Raw genomic sequence first — 21,587 nt, forward strand, 5'->3', positions numbered from 1 at the left:
TTCTGAATAAACTGTGATAACAACTAAATTTCTGTGTTTTTAAATAGAGTATTTGTGAAACAGAAAAGTATAAATTAATTGAAAATAAATATAAAATAAAAAAAAGCTGAAAAGTGCTGTTGAAATAGTTCAGAAAGGTATGCTGATGTACAGGGTGCATTGGTAACAGGGGGTATGGTATTTTACTGGTGAACCGTTGATCCCAGACGTGTAATTCCAATTAGGAAAAAGTATCAAATTAACATGTTGTACTCAGATATGCCATTCGTGTGGCAAGTGGTTGTAGAGTTATCAAAATAAAAATGTTAACTTTCTATATGGACACCCTGTGCTCAAAAATCCAATTAGAAAGGTGTTGTCCGGTCTTTCCCGAAATTCTGTATGCTCTGCTACCTATGCTCTCTGCATATATTTTTTTCGTTCTCTATTTCTCTTGCACTAATTTTTTTGTATATTTTATTGAATGTATGTCAATATTAAATATTGACATACATTCAATAAAATATTACAAATACAAATTACAATACAATATACAAATTTTGTACTCTCTTATAAGTAAATATCTTTACATTTCTTTCCTGATAAATTTACAAGCTTTTTCAATTTAATTGAATTCTGTAATAGTTTATTATCATATAGTATGTTGAATATATGTTAGATCGGGTCTTGCAATTTTTGTGAATGAATTCTGATGAATATCATTAAAATTTGTTGTGCATTCTAATAATTATCAGGAAAATGAAGAACTCAAAAGGGAGAGATCTTGTGAATCCCCTGTGACAGAGTTGACCACCAGACTCACTGAGACTGAAAGTATGAAAATTAATTTTTGACCCTGATTTGTAAAATGATTCTCATCCACTAATAGATATTCTTATGAAAAATTAGATATATTACGTGCATTTATTAATTTTTTCAACCTTTTTCAATAACTTGAAAAATTTACGGTGTTCACAATGAAACAGAATGACATTACTTATGTCTGATAGTTTGTGGTTTATAAACTTCAGATCTGATTCACATCAGTGTAAAATGCATTGTCATCTTGTTTTGGGCTTTCATGGTTTCATTCAGTGAAATATGTTTGATTTCCAGGTGTTTAGGCCATGTTTTGGATATTTATGCTCTGCAGATACTGCCACTGATGTGGATGAAATGTCTGAACATAAATATTGCAGACTATGGCCTAACAGCATGGGAATTGAATGTATTACATCGTCAATTCATTTGAAGCAATCCACAAATTATTATCATAAATTGTTTGCATGAAATAGAATAAAATTTATTGCAATTCATATAAATGTTTATTTAATTTTTATTTAATATGACATGTAAGAATATGGATTGTGTTTTCTTAAATTCAATTTACTTTCTCTGAATGATGTGTAAACACTTTCAAGCAATTTAATTCTGTTTTTGATGTTTTCATATTGTATGTCTTTTTTGGTCTCCAGAAGTATGCAGAGAGGTTTTTTTCATATCTACAACTATTTTTTCCCCCATTCTTTGTCATATATATGTATACGAATATAAGAGAAAACTTGTTCTTTAAGCATTGACAGCTTGCTTAGAAAATACCTTCTCCATGTAAATATCACTGTTGTAGTAAAATATGATTTTATTCATAAAAAGTGATTTTATTGTCATGCTATGGGGTGGTTTTTTTTTTTTTTTTTTTTGAAATAGGGAAAGCCAAAGTTCAGGAAGAAAAGTTCCATAAAATGAAGGAAGTTTATAATAAACTGCGAGAAGAACACATTGCTTTGATTAGAAGTGTAAGTCAGCATCTTTTTTTTAACAAAACATTTTTTTGTGTAAGCAGTCATCTTGTAACTCAAATTTTCTAGCAAAAGCATCTTTTCTTAAATTTCTTTAATACACATCAAAGATGTTACTGCATCTTTAATTTTTAATATTTTGTGCTTAATGAAATTCATTCTTATCTGTAACTATGTTTATTTTGAATTGATTGGGGGGAGGGGGGGAGAGAAACATCTTCAGACTTTCTAATTTTTGTGATATAATTTGTTTTAGTCATAAAGTATATTCAGATTTTAATTTTGAAAATTTTTTGCACATCACAATTTTCATTGTACAGAAAGCTGATTCTGACAAACAAGTTTCTGCCCTGAAAGGATCTGTTGAGAAAGTTGAAACAGAGAAGATGGTAGGAATTTTTATCCACTTTGATAATTATTAAAAACCTTTGTGATAATTCTAATATTATTAATAATAATGAGACAGTATTGTCTATAAATTAATGTTTACCAGGTTCTGGAAATTTTGTTCACGTTGGTTAGAAAGCATGGATGAATTCTCTAATTTGTGTTATGTTTAATTGATAATGTTGAGATTTGTATTGTTAGTTTCCCCCATTATCATTAATTTCTAATCTTAATCAGAAATTATTCAATGGTGTCAAGATGTTATCGTTAATTTTTAATTCTCAATTTGAGTTTCTTTGATATTTCAGGATCTTTCCCTGAAAGTCCAGGAGTTGAGCCGTGATGCAGCTCTTGTGTCTGAGAAATTACAGCAAAGTGAAAATGTCAAGGTATACAGCTAAATGTTAATTGTATCCTAAATTGTTTGTGTAATAATAATCAGGAAAACACAATCATGAAGTAACAGAGTTATTTTATTGAAATGATTTATACTCTCAGGTCATAAAATGATATCCAATCTCGGATCATATCACATAATCTTGGGAATTCTAATGAATGGTGACTTAATTATCTTTAGTTTTGATATTGAAAAATCAGTAATAATATTGGATAGTTTTCCTCTTTTCAGGTAATGGAAGAACAACTCTCTGAAATGAGGAATAAAACTCAAAGTCTTGAGGAAGAGCTTTCACAGCTGAAGCAAATCGATAGTAATGTACAAAGTCGGTATGAAAACATGGAAAAAGAACACTGTGCTCTGAAAGACAGTCTCAAAACAGAAATGGATATGAAATTTCTCTATTTTTGTATGTAATACTTACATGGCTTTTATTTTCACTCTCAAAAAATAAAATGAATTTAATTTGCATAGTTTTAATCAGTTTTTTTTCATAAGATATTTAACTTTTATTTAAAACAAATTCAGAAAAATGGCCTAATTGGTTATTCAATGTTGAATTTGTATGAAAACCTCTCATTGTTTTTGAGATACATGGGAAAGTTTTTATTAAATATGTTTAATTCAATGAAAATTTGTACAGTGAGACCTGTGTATAACCGTACTGTCTGTAATGATAAACCTGCCTATACTTATTTTTATAAGATATTTTCTTTGGTCTCGGCAGAATTCTTGTTCAATAGAAAGTAGCACAAATGCTCAAACTGTCTACAATGATAACCTGTTCATAACAATATTTTTTTCTTTGTCCCCACAGTATCGTTATAGACAGGTTTTACTGTATTTAGCACTGTCAAGTATTATATATAGAGATGATTATCTTAGTGATTTATCTATTGACTATTCAGAATGATTTATTATGACTAAAACAAACAATATTCTTATTATTATTTTTATAAATTTTTATGTTAATGTGAGCAAATTTGTGAGCTTGTTCTGTAACAAGCTACTCGCTAACTTGTTACATTAATTTGTAGTTAAATTTTAATGAAGCCTTTTAGAATATAATTTTATTTACGACGCCAGACAGTCTGGGAACTGGGTTGGACTTTTATTCAGATATCGTGTATAGAAATAGGTGAGGCACCTATATGCACAGGTGTTACCTCCAACGCCTTTTGCAGATTCTCAGAATTGACCCTGCCCTTTGGGCAGTGGTACCTTGAGAAGGAGTGGCAGATGGATTTATCATTGGTATGTAGACATCGGGGCAGCAGCGAGATTCCAGTAAGGGATTCTAGTCTGGGACCCAAAGGGGAGGGGGTGTGACGTGTAGGAGACGGAACCAATGAGAGGGAAACAGGAGGAAATTGGACGAGAGAAGGGGGTTGAAAGAGACAGAACGAACTGGGTCTTGATGAGAGGTGGTTGTCCGGTTTTTGGGGAACAGTGGAAGGAGCGGAAGATGACGAAAGCCTGGGGTAAGTCTTGACCTATTGCTTTCTCCATTCCTCTCTCGCTCAAGGAGTAGTAGCATAAAACATATGTACTGATTTATAAGTACGTAATTTAAAAACATCCTCATATATACATTATTTGTTAAAGCTGTAAATAAATAATCTTTTACTCCGACCTGAGGACAAGGGTTGAGTAATTGAATGGTATTAATGTGTATCTCGAGTATCAACCCCCAGATGCTAAGAGTAGCTCTGGGACAGTTCTATTTTTTTTTGTACCTCTTCAGAATTTAATAAAGGTTTGTTGTGGACTTCCGGGATGCACCCATCCCATGGTAAATGCTTTAAAATCTCCTTTTGGAGATATGAAGCAGGCCATTACTGGTCCATCAATGTCAATGTATTTAACTTCAATAGAATAATAATAAGTTGATTATGATCTTGGCAATGCCATAAATTATAATATAACTTATTTATACTATTGAATGTTAAGTAGAAAATTTCCTTTTATAAGATCATGGTAAATTTATATTTTTATTGTGTGAATTCACAAACATGGATTGTTGAATATGACTGGATAAGAAATAAGAGTATATTTTCCAGCTTTACTGCTATCAGAAGCTCAGAATATGGTCCAAGGTGCTCTAGATGTTTATGATATTCCTGCCTTGCAAAAGAATAGATGTGCGCCAGGTGAAGTTCTAACATTTTTAAAAATTAATCAGAATTAAAGGAGTTTTCATGTTTGTAATATAAATAATAAATTAATCTTATATTATATCATAGTTATAAATAATCATATCTTATTGGGCTTAAAAAATAATCTTATTGCAACTGAAATCCTTGCATTGCATTGTGTCAATTTTTTTTTGAAACCACTTTTGCTATTTTGTCTGTATCATTATATCATTTGCTGAATGATGGGCTTTTCAGATTTTACGTCGTCTTCAGCCAAATAATAAAATTTGAATTGTGTGAGTACTGCTAGTATTGGGGAAAACTTAACACTTTTCTTCTTGCAAAAATACTATAAAAGCAATCTTGCAAAATAATATAATGGACATTTTTTCCACATTCATTGTAGAACACTTCCTTCTGCACTTACAAGATTTGGTTGGCTCAATAGATTATTTCAAGGGATCATACTCAAAGTTTTCTGAAACAAGCGAAGGTAATTATCAATTTTTTTTATTTCATGTTTCATTATTTAACTAAATATCAATTTAGTGTATTTCAATTTTTCTTATGGCATGAAAAATTTAATTTCTCTACAATTAATTTCTCTTGTTGAGATTATTACATAAAAAAGTCCAATAATGCAAATGTATATATTCTAAGTAAAACGTATTTAGATGTATCACAACATCTGATCATCATATTTATACGCTCAAAAACAATGTATATTTTTCCATAAAATTTATTATAAATATTTTAAGTAATGATTGATTCATATTATGAGGTATTAAAATACTTATGTATGCAAGGTTATGGTGTCGCAGGGAATTTTTCTCTAATAGGGTTGAGGGTTGTTAATAAATGGAATAGCTTACCCCCGGAGGTAGTAAGTTGTAACACAATTGACACGTTTAAAAAGAAATACGATAAACATGTTGGGGTAAATCGAGAAGCTATCCATTCTTAGAATAAGACAACCATAAGTATTCTTTATGGGCATTGTATAATATTTTATCATGTGTGTATATTGTTTATAATTTGTGTTAATTGCATTTTTAATTGGGTTGCTGTATTTTTGAAATGTATGGCATCCATATTTTTATGGGCATCTTTTTATCAGCCACCTCGTTGGGCATTTTGCCTGTTGTGGCGTTGTATTTGTATTATAATGATTTTAGCATGGAAACAAAACCAAAACACATTTTTGTTGATCTAATTCTGATTTTAGTTACAACTACTCATGTTACTGATAATATGCTGACATTTTCAATTCCATAAGAACTAGGGGTTGTATGTAAGCAATGAGAATATCCTGTTGTTTAAAAATATGGTTTTTCACTGTAGGAATTGGGGAGGTTTTACAAGCAACTTCTCGTTTTTCACATTTACTCCATAATGTATTACTTGAAGGAAAAATGACATCGAATGCAACACCAAATATTGACCAAGGAGACAGTATGTAGTTTTTTCAATCTGCGAGTATGCATAGAAGTATTTTAGTGTTATTTATTAGGCATTGATATACATGTCTATATTCTGTGTTTACTTGCAAATCATGTATTTCTTTGAAAAATATTTGCCAACTTTTTGCATCAAGATACATATTTATTGTAATCTTTTTAAAATGCAGTTTACAAACTTCTGTCGAGCAGATTTTTCTAGATAAGCCATAAATATACTCGTATATAGTGCATCTCTATTTACATTAAATTTTATGCATTGTAATGAAAAGAAAATTAATTTTTTATGGTTAAATAAAAGTTACAGTATTTTTTTTACATTCGTAACAGAAATTATTATAACTCTGATCACGCATTTATTTGTCAAGCTTTTTCTTGAGTGTCCTTGTCTCGTTTCAGAGTTGGCAGCTCACTGTAGAAATTTTGGTTTAAAAAGTCTCGACCTTTTCCAGAAAATGAGTAAAAAAGGTAATTTTTTTTAAATTCACTTTCTTTTAGATTGCAAATGATATTTTTTTAGCTGTGGAAAATAGCTTGATATACTCATTTTCATTTATTAACAGAACCAGTCAATGCATTATTCGAAGAGGTTATTTCTGATATAAAGAATGCTCTTTCTTTGATGGAAGACATTGTACCAAACATGTCACAAGACCAATCCGCGAATGTTGCTGATACTATAGAAAAAGAACTAAAGCTAATGGATTCAGTTATTGAAGATGCAGCGAGAAGAATTCAAGTTAGTGTTTGTCATTAGAGAGCAATGAAATTTGAATGTCACTAAATTCAATTTCAATTAAGTAACAGTGCCCATTTCAATGATGAAATGTTTTAAATGTCATTCAATTAGAGGTATTTTCAAACATTCTAATAAAAATAAGGAGAAAATAAAAACTTTGTACATCAATTTACGTTTGAATTTTGTAAATTTGTTTTTGTACTTTTTTTCATCACAGGAATTGCTTAGTCAAAGTAAAGCCGCAGATTCTGGTATGAAGCTTGAAGTGAACAGCAAGATCCTAGATTCTTGCACAAGTTTGATGCAGGTATGAATTCCAAAATATTGTTTGCTTGAATATTTTTTATTAAGTTTGCTGTAAATTTAAATGATGCAGTCAAAATTGAATTGAATTCTGTCATCTTTTTACTTTCAATTTCAGGCAATAAAGGTTTTAGTTCATTCATCAAAGCATCTTCAAGAGGAAATTGTGTCTCAAGGAAAAGTAATTTTTCTTACTTTTTTGACTATTTTATTTATAGTTTCCAAGCCTGTGTATGTATCAGACTTGTAGTTTATTATTGCTTTTATCTACTATGTACTGAGTACTTTTGAGTGAGGAAGTTTTTGGATAATACAGTCAACACTCAATTTTAGAAACCTCCAATTTATGAAGTGCATGCTTTTTTATGAACTAATTTTCTGCCCCCCCCCCCTAAAATAAACCATTCCTTTGAATGTTTGTCCCATTTACAAACGTTTGATTTTATTAACTATTTTTCACGTCTGTATGGGTTCATAAAAATGGTGGCTGAAGTTGGTTTTCTGTGGTTCCCAACTTTGAGGCATGAATGCGATCTGATTTCCCCATTGAAAAGTCTCGCCACAGAGAACTACAGGCCTACAATGATACAATTATTCAATCATTATACTTCACTTATAGTTGGAAAAGTTGATGGCAGATGTCATCATTACACATAGCAAGCATTACACAGAAACAGACTTCACATACATGCACAGCTTCCAGCATGGCCCAGGTCTTCTTTGACTACCTGCTAAACCTCTGGAGACAGAGCGGCAGGCCATGAGCTGGTAAGGAGGAGGAGTTTCACAAAAATGAGCATAGACTGTTTTGAAGGGAAAAAAAATTTTGAAGTTTTTCTTCTTATTAGCATTTGGATCATATCGTGTTAGAATGTGACAACACCTATACATACATTTGATTATGAAATGTATGTATGGGAGAAATGTTTAGGCTGATTCACATTACCAATATCAAATCCAACATCGTCCTGCAAACATTACAAATGAATCAGAACTAATTATTACATGGTGGCCACATGAAGTTTTGATTCCTGCATATTTCTGTGATTAATTTTCAGTTACAATCACATTTGCTTTAGGCTAAATAAATTTGGTTACTCCCCCTTTTTTAGGGATCAACCTCTGTGAAAGATTTCTACAATCGTAATCAACAATGGACAGAGGGTCTCATATCAGCAGCAAAAGTGGTTGGGTTGGGTGCCAAGTTCCTAGTGTAAGTTAATCATTTTGATTTTTTTACACTATTATTACTACTAAAATAAATAATAGTTATTGTCAATTTTGTGAGCAATTTTTTTCTTTTTCAGCGATGCTGCAGATAAAGTTGTCAAGGGTCAGACAAAGTTTGAAGAACTTGTTGTTGCTTCTCAGGAGATTGCTGCTGCTACTGCTCAACTTGTAATAGCGTCCAGAGTAAAAGCGGAAAAGGGGAGTGAAAAAATGGTTAAAGTGTCTAAGGCTTCTAAAAAAGTTGCTGAAGCCACTGGCCAAGTTGTGGCTACTGCCAAGAGCTGTGCTGAGATGGTGGAAGAGTCAGGTATTTTTATTTCGTGCACTTTTAATTTTTTTCTTCATCATCAAGATATTACTCTTACAAGGTGCTCCAACGATAAAATTGTATTTAAACTGATAATAAGGTTGGTTATGTTTTCTACTGATTACTGGGGCAATTGCTTGAGATAAGTAAAATAAATATCAGAATGAACCAAAAATGAAATATTCATTATTGATTTAAGTGAACAAATTTCAATTTGCTATTCGCATGCTGTTTAATGAACTGAAAATTTGTGCATTTCCTCTTAAAAAAAAACGGATTCTGTATTTTTATAACTTATTTTCAGTTTTGTTTTATTTCTATTGAAGTTCATGTATATAAAATTTGTCTCTAGGTGTCTCAAATATAATTCTAATGCATTTTTACAGAGGAAATGGACTTTTCTAAGCTTAGCCTGCATCAAGCAAAGAGACTTGAAGTCGAATCTCAGGTAAATTGTTCAAATATGTCACTTAACATGATGAGATATAAAATTTTTCAAACAGGGGAAAAAATTTGAATTTTAATTTCTAATCTAAGCTGTATTGAATATTACTGGTAAATATTTTAAATAGTGCTAAATTTGATTTCAAAAGGCAGAAAAACAAAGGCAAAGACAGGTAGAGAAGAGCTAAATAAATTACAATGAAAATCCTCTATAACGATTATTGCCTGTATAACAATATTAATATCCGGTCCTGATGCATTTTTCATTGTGCTAACATTCCATCAACAACTCCTTTATAATGGTACATTTCTGCAGTCCCTTGAGTATCATTATATAGGGTGTTCTGTTAGTGCTAATGCAGCCTTTATCTCATCAACCATCTGTTGTAGAGGTATGATTCCAATTAAAAAAAATGCTCAAAAGGCATTAAAAAATTACCTTATATCGGTTTTGAGAGTGAAAATACATCGTGTCACAAAATAAAAACTCTAAATTTTTATATGGTGCCCTTGTCCTCTAACTTTGAATTAGGAAGTTGTTTTGCCCTGTATCTCTTGAAGCCATCAGAAAAAATTCCATGTTTCTAAGTACAATATTTGGTAAGATATTTGAATTCAAAAGTTGGAGAAACGTTTTGATGAAAGAACAGCAAGAACTCATGGAAAACACTCTTTCCCAACTTTTCTGAAATTTTTGAATTTAAATATCTCAATGGCACTATTTACATAGTGTCACACAATTGACTGGCGGTTTTTAAAATGGAGCATCAGGAAGACGGTGATAAATATTAAAGTCATTCTTGCGAAATATAAATATGAGAAGTCAGGAATTTCGGCTGCAATATTAACTGATATTTGAAATAAAAAAAGAGGAGAAAAGTTGAGAAAGAATGGTTATCTGTTAGTTTTTGTTGTTCTTTCCCAACTCAACTTTCCTCCAATTTTTTTATTCAAATATGTCAGCGAATATTGCACTTAGATATGTGAAATTGTTTTTGATGGCATCAGAAGTGAGAGGGCAACAACTTTGTAAATGAGCTCTCGAGCACAGGGTGTCCGTATAAAAAATTAACATTTTTATTTGAATAACTATACTCCTCCTTGCAATATGAATGACATATCTGAGTACTACACATTATTTGGGTACATTTTCTAACTGGAAGTATGCCTGTAGGATCAACGGTTCGTCAGTAAAATACCATACACCCTGTATATCTCAATTTAGTTAGAAGGTAACTGCATAAATTTTGTTTGTTCTCAATTACGATGACAGAGAATATTTTTTCAGAACTTTTATTGAAGTATAAGTAATCTAAACCCTTTCTAATGTTTGTTTATTGAAATAATAATGGTAATAATATTCTGTGTATATTTATTTGTTTACATTTAATTGCATATGCAAATCTGAGTATTTTTCACCTTAAAATGACTAATACTAAGAGGTTTAAATCAATCCACAAACAGTTTTATTTGTAGTTCATTCATTGAATTTTAGATTTATCTGAGTACATATTTTTATTATGAACTTTTTTGTGTGGCAACTTGTGCTTATTTGAAGGTACGTGTTATCGAATTGGAAACTTTGCTTGAGAAAGAAAGGGTAAAGCTTTCGGGGTTAAGGAAGCGACATTATTCATTAGCTGGTGCTAGTGAAGGTTGGGAAGTAACGGTAAGCACATTTCTTATTTTAATCAATATGAATGTTGAATTATGTATTCTCCCCCAATTTCCTTATTTCTTAATTTTTATTCTATTGAGAAGATAACTACTATAAGTATTGATTACAATGAACTTTTGTCATTCAACCCTCTCACCAACATTGACGAGATACCTCATCATCTTTAAAAGTCTTTTATTTTAGCATTGACAAACTTAGATACTTTGTAAAGTTTGTTTCTCAATTGAATACATTTTCCTATTCTTAATTTTCACCTGCCGAAAATCTGAAGAAAGCTGACACTTCAGGAAAAAATATGTGGCATTTAACATGGGGTTTAATGATTTAAGTTCTGTTTGCTAAAAGGGTTAATATAACCACATTTTTGGTAAAAAATTAATTTTATATAGATAAGAAAGTAATTTAGAAAATTTCCTCGTTTTTTTTTTGTTTCCCTCCTTCAATGAATCAAAAAGTCCCAGGAAGAAAAAAGTCTTGATACACTGAGTCTGAACAAAAGTAGTTTCAAGATGGCATTTTTTTAAGTGAAGCATTAGTGGTTTAGTGGTGTATACAGAGTTCTTTAACCTTTTTACAACTGCAGAGCAGTGAAAAGAAGGGTTACACTTTCGGACATGAGAGAAATAATTTGCAGACTAACGGAAAAGTAAATGAGTGGGAGAAATAATTTGAGGAAAGGCAAAAAATAAATAAATGATGGAAATATAGTGGAATCTCTAACTTGACACATGGATAACTCGACTATTCAGATAACTTGACATCTATTATTCCCTTGGTTGGCACAATACTAATTTCAATGTAGGGAAATCTCTCTAAATCGACACATGTTTGGCTTAACTCCGCTTAAGTAGACTACGATTTTTGTCCCTTTACCACTATTGATTTTTACAATTGTTCTTGTGTTACCAGTTCTAAGAATTTTTTGACATTGTTCATGGGTATTTAGACAATCCTTTGTTTGTTTGGTCTCTATGATGGGTCTATTTTTTTGCATTGGGGGCGGGGGAGCCTGCATGTGGAGAATGAATGTTTGAAACCTGTTGGCCGGCTTATCATTTTAGTGGCATTTCCATAAAAGAACTTTTAGAAGATTACAATATTCTAGAATCAATCAATCAAAGAGGAAGTGCTTCATGTTCCGAAGAAATAGAATCAGAACGTTCAAATGAAGTATCTGCACCATCTCACCATGATGCATTAAAAGCTGTAGATATGATACATCGATTCCTATGCACCCAGGAAAAAGCCAGACAATCGCGGGAAAAACTGAACAGTGAAGAAGAATTTTTGTTTTCAATGCGGAAAGAAAAACAAACAAATATACTTGATTATTTCTGATGAGGTAAATTGTTTATATATGTGTTGATTCTATTATGAAACAACCCCGAATTAATATTAATGAGAGAATTAGCATTTTATTTAATCGAATTATTAGAATGTATATAATTACGTACACAAAAACGATCAGACAAAAACTTAGAGCGAAACCCAGCTAACTCGACATCTGCTTAAGTCAACATGTTTGTCGATACTTTTGGGGTGTTGAGTTTGTCGAGAGTCTACTGTATATAGATTGATGGCTGGCAGAACATAAATAAGTGGGGAAAGTAATTTGCTGAGACCAGTAGAAAATAAATTTAAAAAATAATTTATGGATTGCAAAAAAATAAATTGGAAATATAATTTGCAGATCTGCTAATGGCCAAGACAAAAATTGAAACAAATATAGAGAGGGTGTAATATTTAAAATTTAAGGCTATATGAATTGGTTAAAATTTCTTGTGGACAAGTGGTTGATGATCACTGGTATATATGATAACACTGCTCAACACTCATTTTGTTCTCAAAGCTATTTCATTCTTTGCTGATTCCGAATATGGCATTAGTTTTGTCAGATTGACTCTAGCTGTTGAGATAAAGTGAAAATTAAATTTCAATGGTAATGCACCATAAGTAGCGTACAAATTATATTTGAACTGTGCATTATAAATAAATACAGTAAATCATTGGCAAAGATATTTCAGTGATTTTAGGATGATTTCGAGGGGGGCTTAATCCGCAAATATAGCATTGATTTTTTTTCAGATTGTTCTTCACTGTAGTTTTTGAAATAAAGTGAAAATTAAATTTTAATGGTTATACGTAAGTAGCGTATAAATCACATTTAAACTGTGCATTATAAATAAATATAGTAAATCACTGGCAAAGACATTTCAGTGATTTTAGAGTCATTTTGGGGTGCTAATTCCAAATTTAGCATTGGTTTTGCCGAATTGGCTCTAGTTTTTGAGATAATGCGATCTCTCAACAATGTGATTTTGAATGCTGTTTATGTATCACCATTGAAATTTAATTTTCATTTTATTTCAAAAACTAGAGCCGATCTCACAAAACCAATGCAAGATTCAGAATCAGTTTTCCAGTATGTCCTAAAACCATTAAAATTTCCTTAAGAACATGAAAATTTTTTTTCCTTTTTTTGAGCAGTGTAATCTATGTTTTGCAAAATTAATATGTGAAATGTGTCTATTAATATTCTACTTATAATTTACAGGATATTCCTCAATGAATTATGATCCATGACATTTCATATATTTTGGTACAAATGAAACGAACTGTTACGAGCTGCTGAGTAGTTTTCTTCAGGGATTTTTTTTGAGACTTTCTACCCACTGCTTGATAGTGAGAGAAGCACATTATTTGTTTTTTAACCTTTTTTTTGCTAGATAAGCTTTAAACACACTAAAAGAATAATTTATGTAGAAATATCAGACACTGAACATCGGGTCAACCGATTAATGTATTAGCTATTAACTTATTTATGTGTTCATGGATTATCTTTTACTTTTAGTTATGCTTACACGACACTTTTGTGTCACGTTCAAGCACATTTTAATGCTTGCCTAACCAGTATTTATACATTTGTTATGTTCCCATCGTTTTACTTGCGTATTTCATTCAATTTGCTTTATAACAGAAGTAGAGTTTATATATATACATAAAATATACGTATATTATATATATCAATATATATATTTGTATGTGTCTAGAAATTCTATTGTGACGTGGTATCTGTCTGTATATATATTTTATTTTTCATTTGTGAATTGTCGATTTTGGTGCTTTTAAGTATGAAGAGGGGGGGGGGGGTGCGGGAAGAGAGAAAGATATGTTCATGATATGGAATGCTTGAGTTTTTGAGAATCATCTTTGTCTAGGAGTTTATCTTTATAGTTGATCTGTCTTTATCTATCAAAGAAACAATCCTATTTCAAAGAGTAGAAGTTTTATGTTAGGGTTCCATTTGAGTGCCGTGCACCTATCACTCCTAGGCCCTCCTCACAGTGGGACACTGATGTTACCAGGGTACCGGAAGACTAACCAAGCACCTAACATGTTTTTCTACGGCACCACTCAAAAGTGGTATTGGAAACTAGAAAACCTACGTGACTGGTTGTCTAGCAACTCGATAAGCATGCCGGTCTTCTTATTACTTTAGTATGAATATTCTTGAATATTTCTTTATATTTGTAATGTGCTCTTTCACGTGCTAATGGCACATTTTTCATGTAAGCAACTGCTTGTTTTTAGTTAGATTATAATGCACCATTCTTGCATATGGATGTCTCCTCCTGTCTTCTTTATTGTCTTCTTTTTTTTTATCATGTCTTCTTTATTTTATACACACTAATAAATGGTCATGCTTCTGATGAATGTCTCATCTCTCTTCTCACTAAATGTAGTGCATACAAATATTATAAATCTTGTGAGAGGATTTTCACCCATTCTAGAATTATCACTATTTTCTGAATTTTCTGAAGGTGGTGAGCTAAAAACTGCATAATTTTCCCCTGTGTTTTGAGGCGTGTTTAGTAGTGTCATGAGAGGGAGAACAGACACACAGCTTGTGCTTTTCTGCCTTCTATGCTCTTGATCTCCTACAAAAATTCAGGTATCTGCCATCTTCGCATGTGGAAAGAGATGGCAGCATCATAAAAACTTGAAGCACTCATAACCTTGACAACATAAATAAAAAAGGGTCACATATACACTCAGAATGGTGTGCACAAAACAAATTTGTTTGAAATTATCTGGATGTGCAACAGGGCGGTCGCACCAAGCCCCATGCTTTGTGGGAGCCCCGCTCTCACGGTTAGTTATTGTTGGCTTTTTAGAAATTCTAAGATTATTTCTTCCGTTAATTCTGGATTTTCATTCATTCTAGAATTATCACTATTTTTGAATTTTCATCAGTTCTGGAAGTTTTTCCTCAATAAGTTCTGAATCTTCATCAATCTGGAAGTTTTTCCTCAATAAGTTCTGAATCTTCATCAATCGTGGAATTTTTTTCTACCATTGATTCTGTATTTTAATCAATTCTGTAGTTATTTCTTTCACTAATTCTGGATTTTCATCAATTCTGGAATTATTTCCTCTTTCAATTATTTTTAATTCATCGAGTCTATAAAATTTTCATTAGTTTCAGGAATTGTTTCTCTCATTAGTTTAAAATTATCATCAGCATTAAATTTCCATCAATTTTTGTATTAATTTGCATTTAGTTGTGTTTTTAAAATTTTTTGCATGGATTTTTCTCATCATTCTTGCATATTCTGAAATAATAGATGTCGATTCCCTCCCCTCACAAAATATATAAAATCGGGGTGCCGAAGAGGATCCAAAACATTTTAGTTCCCTGAAATTGGTGAGATGCTCCTGGCCTCGTTATTATTTTTGCATGGGTCTCGTTTTTGGTTAGGACAGTCCTGGTTGCATGTATGGTTAAGTTGTAGCAGTAGTCTCTTGATCTCCAGGCTACTCGAGATCAACTTAAGTTTCTTCGAGGGAGGTGGGCCTTAGGGTTGAAACAAATTTACCATAGCACTGTCATTTATTTTGGCTAATGGCTAAGTGCCAACAGACAGGCATGAAAAAAAAATTGTCTGGCTACAACAAAATATTTGAATGTTTTGTGGGACTGGATTTTAATTATTTCATAAACTTACAAACACTGTATAACTGGATAACAATGCCTTGAACTTATCATAGTAATGAAAGTAATCCATGTGGATGACATGGAATCTCTCTCTCTCTCTTCATGGGAATATTGTGTGAATTGTGGTGTGCAGGTAAATTTTTGGCAGATTAAATCTCTGAACATTTGATTTTTTTAAATTTTTCTATACTTATAGTAATAAAAGTATGTTATAGAGCAGTTGTTTATTGAAAAGTTCTTTTTAAAATGAAATGGTAAATGAACTGTGTTGTGTACATATATTTTCAATATGCAGTGGTGCTTTGACTTATGAGTATAGCCTGGAAGTTCAGTCAAAATGCCATAAATGCCTTTTTAGTTTATTTTCAAACTTTTTTTTTGGTAAAAATGAATTTTTTTCAATTTTCCCTGCCATAAATGCCCATTATGACATTTTTAATGTTTATTCATGAATTACAGAAGTCATATTCTGCACAACTTAAATTTATTTAGTATTCAGAACTTCAAAACACATTGTTCTTTTTAAAATTATCAACCCTTAGTACCAATTCTTATCAAAAACCCCCCACTCCCAACCCATTTTATCGCCATAGCCTTTTCCTCTCTGTTTTACATACATATTTTTCAGGTAGAATCCAACACGTATTTTCGAAATCGCATAAAAATTATAAGAGTTCTGCATGGATTTTTTTAAACAAACAGAATTAATTACAAGGTTAATTAAAATTATTCACTAGTGCTTTGGCCAGATGGTGTTAGGCATTTCTTTCTGAAGTTTTTCTTGGCGTAATATCCAGAAAGTCTCTTTCCTGGTTTACTATGAATTTTTCTTATATATTTCATGTTCACTGGTACAATATTTTGTCTAAAAGTGGTGGTGCAAATGAATCTTTTTTTATGGTTCAGATTACTTGCAAGAAGAGACACTCATAAGTCAAGGTATCACTGTGTATTTATATGTTTGAGTATGAATTTTTCATAATGAAGCAATGATTGTGAATACCGTGAATTGCTTGAGTGAAACCTATTGAAAAGAAACGACCAAGTTCCTTCATATGAAGGGAAAAGGTTTTCTTTTTATGCATCATAGCTTTTTGTTGTGATATAAAATTTGATTAAGCCATGTGTATTTATTGATGGTTTTTTTGCCAAGTTTTTTTTGGTCGATTGATTTCACAAGGTTTTTTTTAATAAGCACTTTAAGATTTGTGTTTCAAAAATTGCTCCAAAGCAATAGGTACTTTGCACATAGTCAGTTTTGATAGATTTGTGTCTTTGTAACTCAAAAATTTGTATTGTTACTGTGTTGTCTTTCCATGGTATACAGGGGTCTGTCCAGCCAAAATTTGGGTCTGTTTTCTCGTACCCTTCACAAAATTCTGGATCTGAAAAACGGACCCTTCACAAAATATATATTAATGAAACCATGAATTCATTTCTCTTGTGATAAATTAACTAGATTATTTCACCTCCCACAAAATTACTTATTTTTTTACAAAATTAATGACCATTTCACAAAAATAAGGGAAATTTTCACAAGAACAGAATCCTACAAAAAAAGTCTGGACAGACCCCTGGTGTATATTTTCTTTGAATTTCCCCAACTATCTCCTTTCCCAGTGTTCCTGAAATTATTCCCTAGATATACAGCAGCAGTAGTTATAGTTCTACAGAAATATAGACCTTTATACATTTTTAACTACATTTTTCATTATTCTTATATATGCCTTGTTATTATCACCTATTATTCAATTGAAATGTTGAAAATATAACTTTGGTGCCTTCTGACAATATCCTGTTTTCAAATTGGAGAAAGATTTTTAGTGGTCCTTCGGCATCTGTTTAGAGGCTGGATTTATTGATGGTATTATATAATATAATCCTGGAGTTTCATTTAATATACTGTACTTGGAAAAAAAAAACCTGCATATAATTTTATTAAGCACCTTGTTAACCTTGCTATTTGAAGATGTGAGTTGCATGATAAGACTAAATGCTTGGCATTGATGTTATGGGCATTATTTGCTATTGCTAGTAGTAGATAATTTTTGCAGGGATTCAAAAATGTTACAAAAACTTTTAGAACATTTAGTTTGTGAGAACTGGAATCCAGAAAATGTTTTGAAGGATTTATGATCATGTAAAACTGCTGATTTGTTTAAATACAAATTTAAGGCTCATACTAGTTCAGATATGTTTTTTTTTTGCTTGTTCTATTTTTCCATGATCCTTTGTGGTTTTGTTCTTTGAAGCCCTATTTACAATATTGGGGTTGAATGAGAGATGGTTTAGTGAATATGACCTTTTCTTGGCAATTTTTTTCCCACTTGTAGAGGGAAAAAAGGAGGAAGAAAGATTAACATGATTTTCTTTTTTGGATTTTTGCGGTTTTATACCCCTTTCCCATAACCATTTGTGTATTTTCCATATTGCCAAGTAAAAGGTACAGGCTTTTTCATTTCTCATATAAAATGGATCTTAAATGTTAACACATTGTGGACCGGAAATGGGGGGAAAAACTTTTTCCATTTCTCAAGTTCCAAATAACGTAAATGTTATAGATAAATGGTAATACAATAGGGTATGTAAGAAAGTTTTCTATTAATCATAAGTAATAATGAGGAGCATATGGTGGTAGATGCAACATATATGATTCTGTGCTGTATGGAGGATCTGTTGTGTACTGAAAATGTGCAGGAATAGAGTTGTTTCACAGCATAAATATCCTCAATGTGTTAACGCTCCATAAACAAACTTTGTAATTGTAACACATGCCAAGATAAGGCATAACCTTGAATTATTATGCAAATGTTTTTGGAGCCTTAAATCTTAATTATGATTTGTGAAATATTTTATAGAAATTTGGATATTTATCATATATTGAAATCATGAACACAAAAATGCATTTGCTAATCATCGGAGAACTTCTGAACTATTATACCTAGGTATACGTGAATTTGGGGAAAAAAAATTAATTAAGCAATGAAATCCCATAATAAAAAAATTATCACAAATCTCATTTTATTGGGATGAAAGTTTCAATAAACAGTGTCACACATTTCATATTACAATTGATATGGTAATACAATAATTTATGAAGGATAATTTATCATATGCTGATGCTCTAATCATTTTTGTTTGTTGTAAATACAAATGAGCCGAAAATCATATTTAGACTTGATACCCATCATATTACAGCACATGTAGAAAAGAAGCCATGTGAAAATTAAAAAAAAATCTAGAGACGTCCATAACATTGTGCTAATTTCTGCTCAAGTTGATCATGGCATGTGCCAACATACAAATGTTTAATCCAAAAAGTGTTTTTCATGCAAAAAAATTTTTTTTGATAGAATCAATTTTTACTCTATATCAATAAAGCAATATTTTATTTTTAATTTGTCGATAATACATAATAAATCTGGAGCCAGTAGAAATTATGAAGCTTATTTGCATCTTTTTTTATTTAATCTGTCTGCATATGATCATGTACAGTACAGGCTGTTCCAAATTGTTTTAATAGCACATATCTCTGCAACTGTTGACTTGAGATGTATACCGTATCTACTCGTGTATAAGCCGACCCCCCCACTTCAGGACCACCAAAATCGCAATAAATGTATAAGCCGACCCCAAAAAATCCATGCATTTCAGAGAAAAAAAAAATTCTTATATTTTCATGCAAAATTAATAGTTTACGGAAATTTACAATATAGAAAATGATTCAAACTTTTTAATCCATTTCTTCTGAGTCTCCAAGCTCATCGTAATCCATCAGATCATCATAGCGGGTGCGGCATCTTCGTTTTCATCTTCATCTGGGCTGTCATCGCCATTGTCACTTTCAAAGAGGATATCATCTTCAGTTCGGTCCATCGCATTGCTGATGCAACGCTTTTTGAAGGATCGAATGATAATTTCGGTGGAAACAGAATTCCACACCTCATGTACCCATTGGCACACCAGGCCAATGTCAGGTTTCTTCAAGGCATCTTTTTGTGGTTTCTTTATCATCGGAACTCCCATTCGATCCACAAATTCCTCAAATAATCTTTGAAAGACTTGTTGATGCTCACATAAGGCTTCACAATCGACATTAGCCCACCTGGTATCAAAGCCAATGATGTTTTCGATTTCTTTCCCTCGTCTTTGACACTATCAGGGTTTTGAACATATCCCATACCAATAATGCGGGTTTCTCGAACACTGCTACAAAAATGACTACTGATTGTGGGGTTGAAATTTTCTCATCAAAAACTGACCTTTTAAAAAACGAAACTGGGCACATGTTTAATAGACATCCTGAAGTATCTTTATTATGCAAAGTGGAACAAATATCGCCACATGGGGAAAAAGAAAAAAAAAAAAACCTAACTGTTGAAGAAAGCTTGAGGAATTTTGTCCCATTTGTGCCCTTCAAGGTGATTTTGGGTTCCTGCATAGTTGGAGGAAGGTTGTCTTTGAACAATACTTCTGCTAAGATACTTTTAGGCATGCTCTATGGGATTTAGATCCTGAGACTATGTAGGCCATGTGATGTGCTCAATATATTCACTTGCTAGTGTGTCGGACACTTCATCTGTCCTATGCAGATGGGTATTGTCATCCATGAACAGAAATTCTGAACCAACTGCTCCACAGAAAAGATGGACATGACCCAGGAGAATCTGTGCAATACAGCGGTGATGTTATTAGGGCTGTAGCATGCTTTCTCAGTGCCCTGGGGCAGACTTTTTCAAGGGCTTCCTTGAAAAGGGTTATTATTATGCAAAATAAGTGTATATTTTTCTGGGCGCCCCGCCTTGGTCACCCTAGCCTAGTTACGGCCCTGGATATTACAGTACCTCCATCAAAGATATGAAGTGGAGTTTGGTTATTGTGCATGATATCCGAACGCACCATTACTTCTTAGCCATAGCGATTAATATCCTGGACATTCTGCTGATGGTAACGAGTTTCCTGCTCTCTCTCTGCAGTAACTAGTATAATCATAATATACTAGCATAATCGCTGTTGATGATAAAGTGTGATTCGTCAGAGATTGACTGTGGGCTGAAGTTGCTTACCTCAACAAATACATCCACTACACCGATGTGATCTTTTTCAATGGTGATGTACTCATAGCGGAATGCATTTTATAGCCTTCCGTGCACATAAGCCAACATTGTTTAATCACCAAAAAATGGTTCTCGCACATGCGTGAGTGCCAGTGGCATTAGAAAATCTGCTGCATTCTGGCCAAGAGTGACATTTCTGTTTCTTTTTGCCACTAGGCCGAGATATTTATTCTCCTGAAGTGTGGTGATTCTCCCACTGCATCCAGCATGCTTTTGCCAGCACTTCCACCATCAGTTTTTATCCTTGAACCATACGCAAATTCAAAATCACCTTTGAGGACAAATAGGACAAAATTCCTCAAGCTCTCTTTAACAGTCTAGTGCACAGTATGCACAGCAGATGCCAAATGTGTACCAGTGTCAGAGGGTGTCATACTTCCTTACTGAAGAACTCGTATCTGTTCTTATATTTCCAGCAAAACAAGCACTTTTTGTAACAATTGCCGTGAGGAGATCTTTTTCTTCTTTTGCTTATCTTTTTATGGTATATGGTGAGATCTGTTTCATTTTTTATTATATACTTCAGGATGATACCAAGTTTCGTTTCTTTTAGGGATATGTCATTGGGTGTAACGAAAAATAACACAGTTCCTTAGCAATTGTTAAGCAGCATACATTC

At 32.2% G+C, this 21,587-nt stretch overlaps 1 protein-coding gene across 2 annotated transcripts in view; it reads left to right on the plus strand.

Moving 5' to 3' along the window:
• The window catches only part of LOC149082644 (huntingtin-interacting protein 1-like), a 31,437-nt gene extending 14,093 nt beyond the window's left edge, over window positions 1-17,344 (plus strand). The window contains exons 15-31 of one of the 2 annotated variants that reach the window (XM_089235917.1): window positions 735-813; window positions 1,687-1,775; window positions 2,099-2,167; window positions 2,474-2,554; window positions 2,779-2,971; window positions 4,623-4,712; window positions 5,104-5,190; window positions 6,039-6,149; window positions 6,554-6,622; window positions 6,718-6,893; window positions 7,111-7,200; window positions 7,315-7,377; window positions 8,309-8,409; window positions 8,504-8,733; window positions 9,120-9,181; window positions 10,736-10,846; window positions 13,410-17,344. In XM_089235917.1, the coding sequence (XP_089092043.1) occupies window positions 735-813; window positions 1,687-1,775; window positions 2,099-2,167; window positions 2,474-2,554; window positions 2,779-2,971; window positions 4,623-4,712; window positions 5,104-5,190; window positions 6,039-6,149; window positions 6,554-6,622; window positions 6,718-6,893; window positions 7,111-7,200; window positions 7,315-7,377; window positions 8,309-8,409; window positions 8,504-8,733; window positions 9,120-9,181; window positions 10,736-10,846; window positions 13,410-13,424 (1,716 nt within the window). In that variant the 3' untranslated portion in view covers window positions 13,425-17,344. The remainder of the gene's footprint in view (window positions 1-734; window positions 814-1,686; window positions 1,776-2,098; window positions 2,168-2,473; window positions 2,555-2,778; window positions 2,972-4,622; window positions 4,713-5,103; window positions 5,191-6,038; window positions 6,150-6,553; window positions 6,623-6,717; window positions 6,894-7,110; window positions 7,201-7,314; window positions 7,378-8,308; window positions 8,410-8,503; window positions 8,734-9,119; window positions 9,182-10,735; window positions 10,847-13,409) is intronic. The other variant, XM_089235918.1, reaches the window with a different exon arrangement.
• The last annotated feature ends 4,243 nt before the right edge of the window (window positions 17,345-21,587 follow it).

The sequence above is a fragment of the Pholcus phalangioides genome, unplaced genomic scaffold, assembly GCF_987345545.1.
Source record: "Pholcus phalangioides strain wild (caught in Gottingen) unplaced genomic scaffold, Ppha-v1.0 ptg000009l_1, whole genome shotgun sequence".
In the NCBI taxonomy this organism is placed as follows: Eukaryota; Metazoa; Arthropoda; class Arachnida; order Araneae; family Pholcidae; genus Pholcus; species Pholcus phalangioides.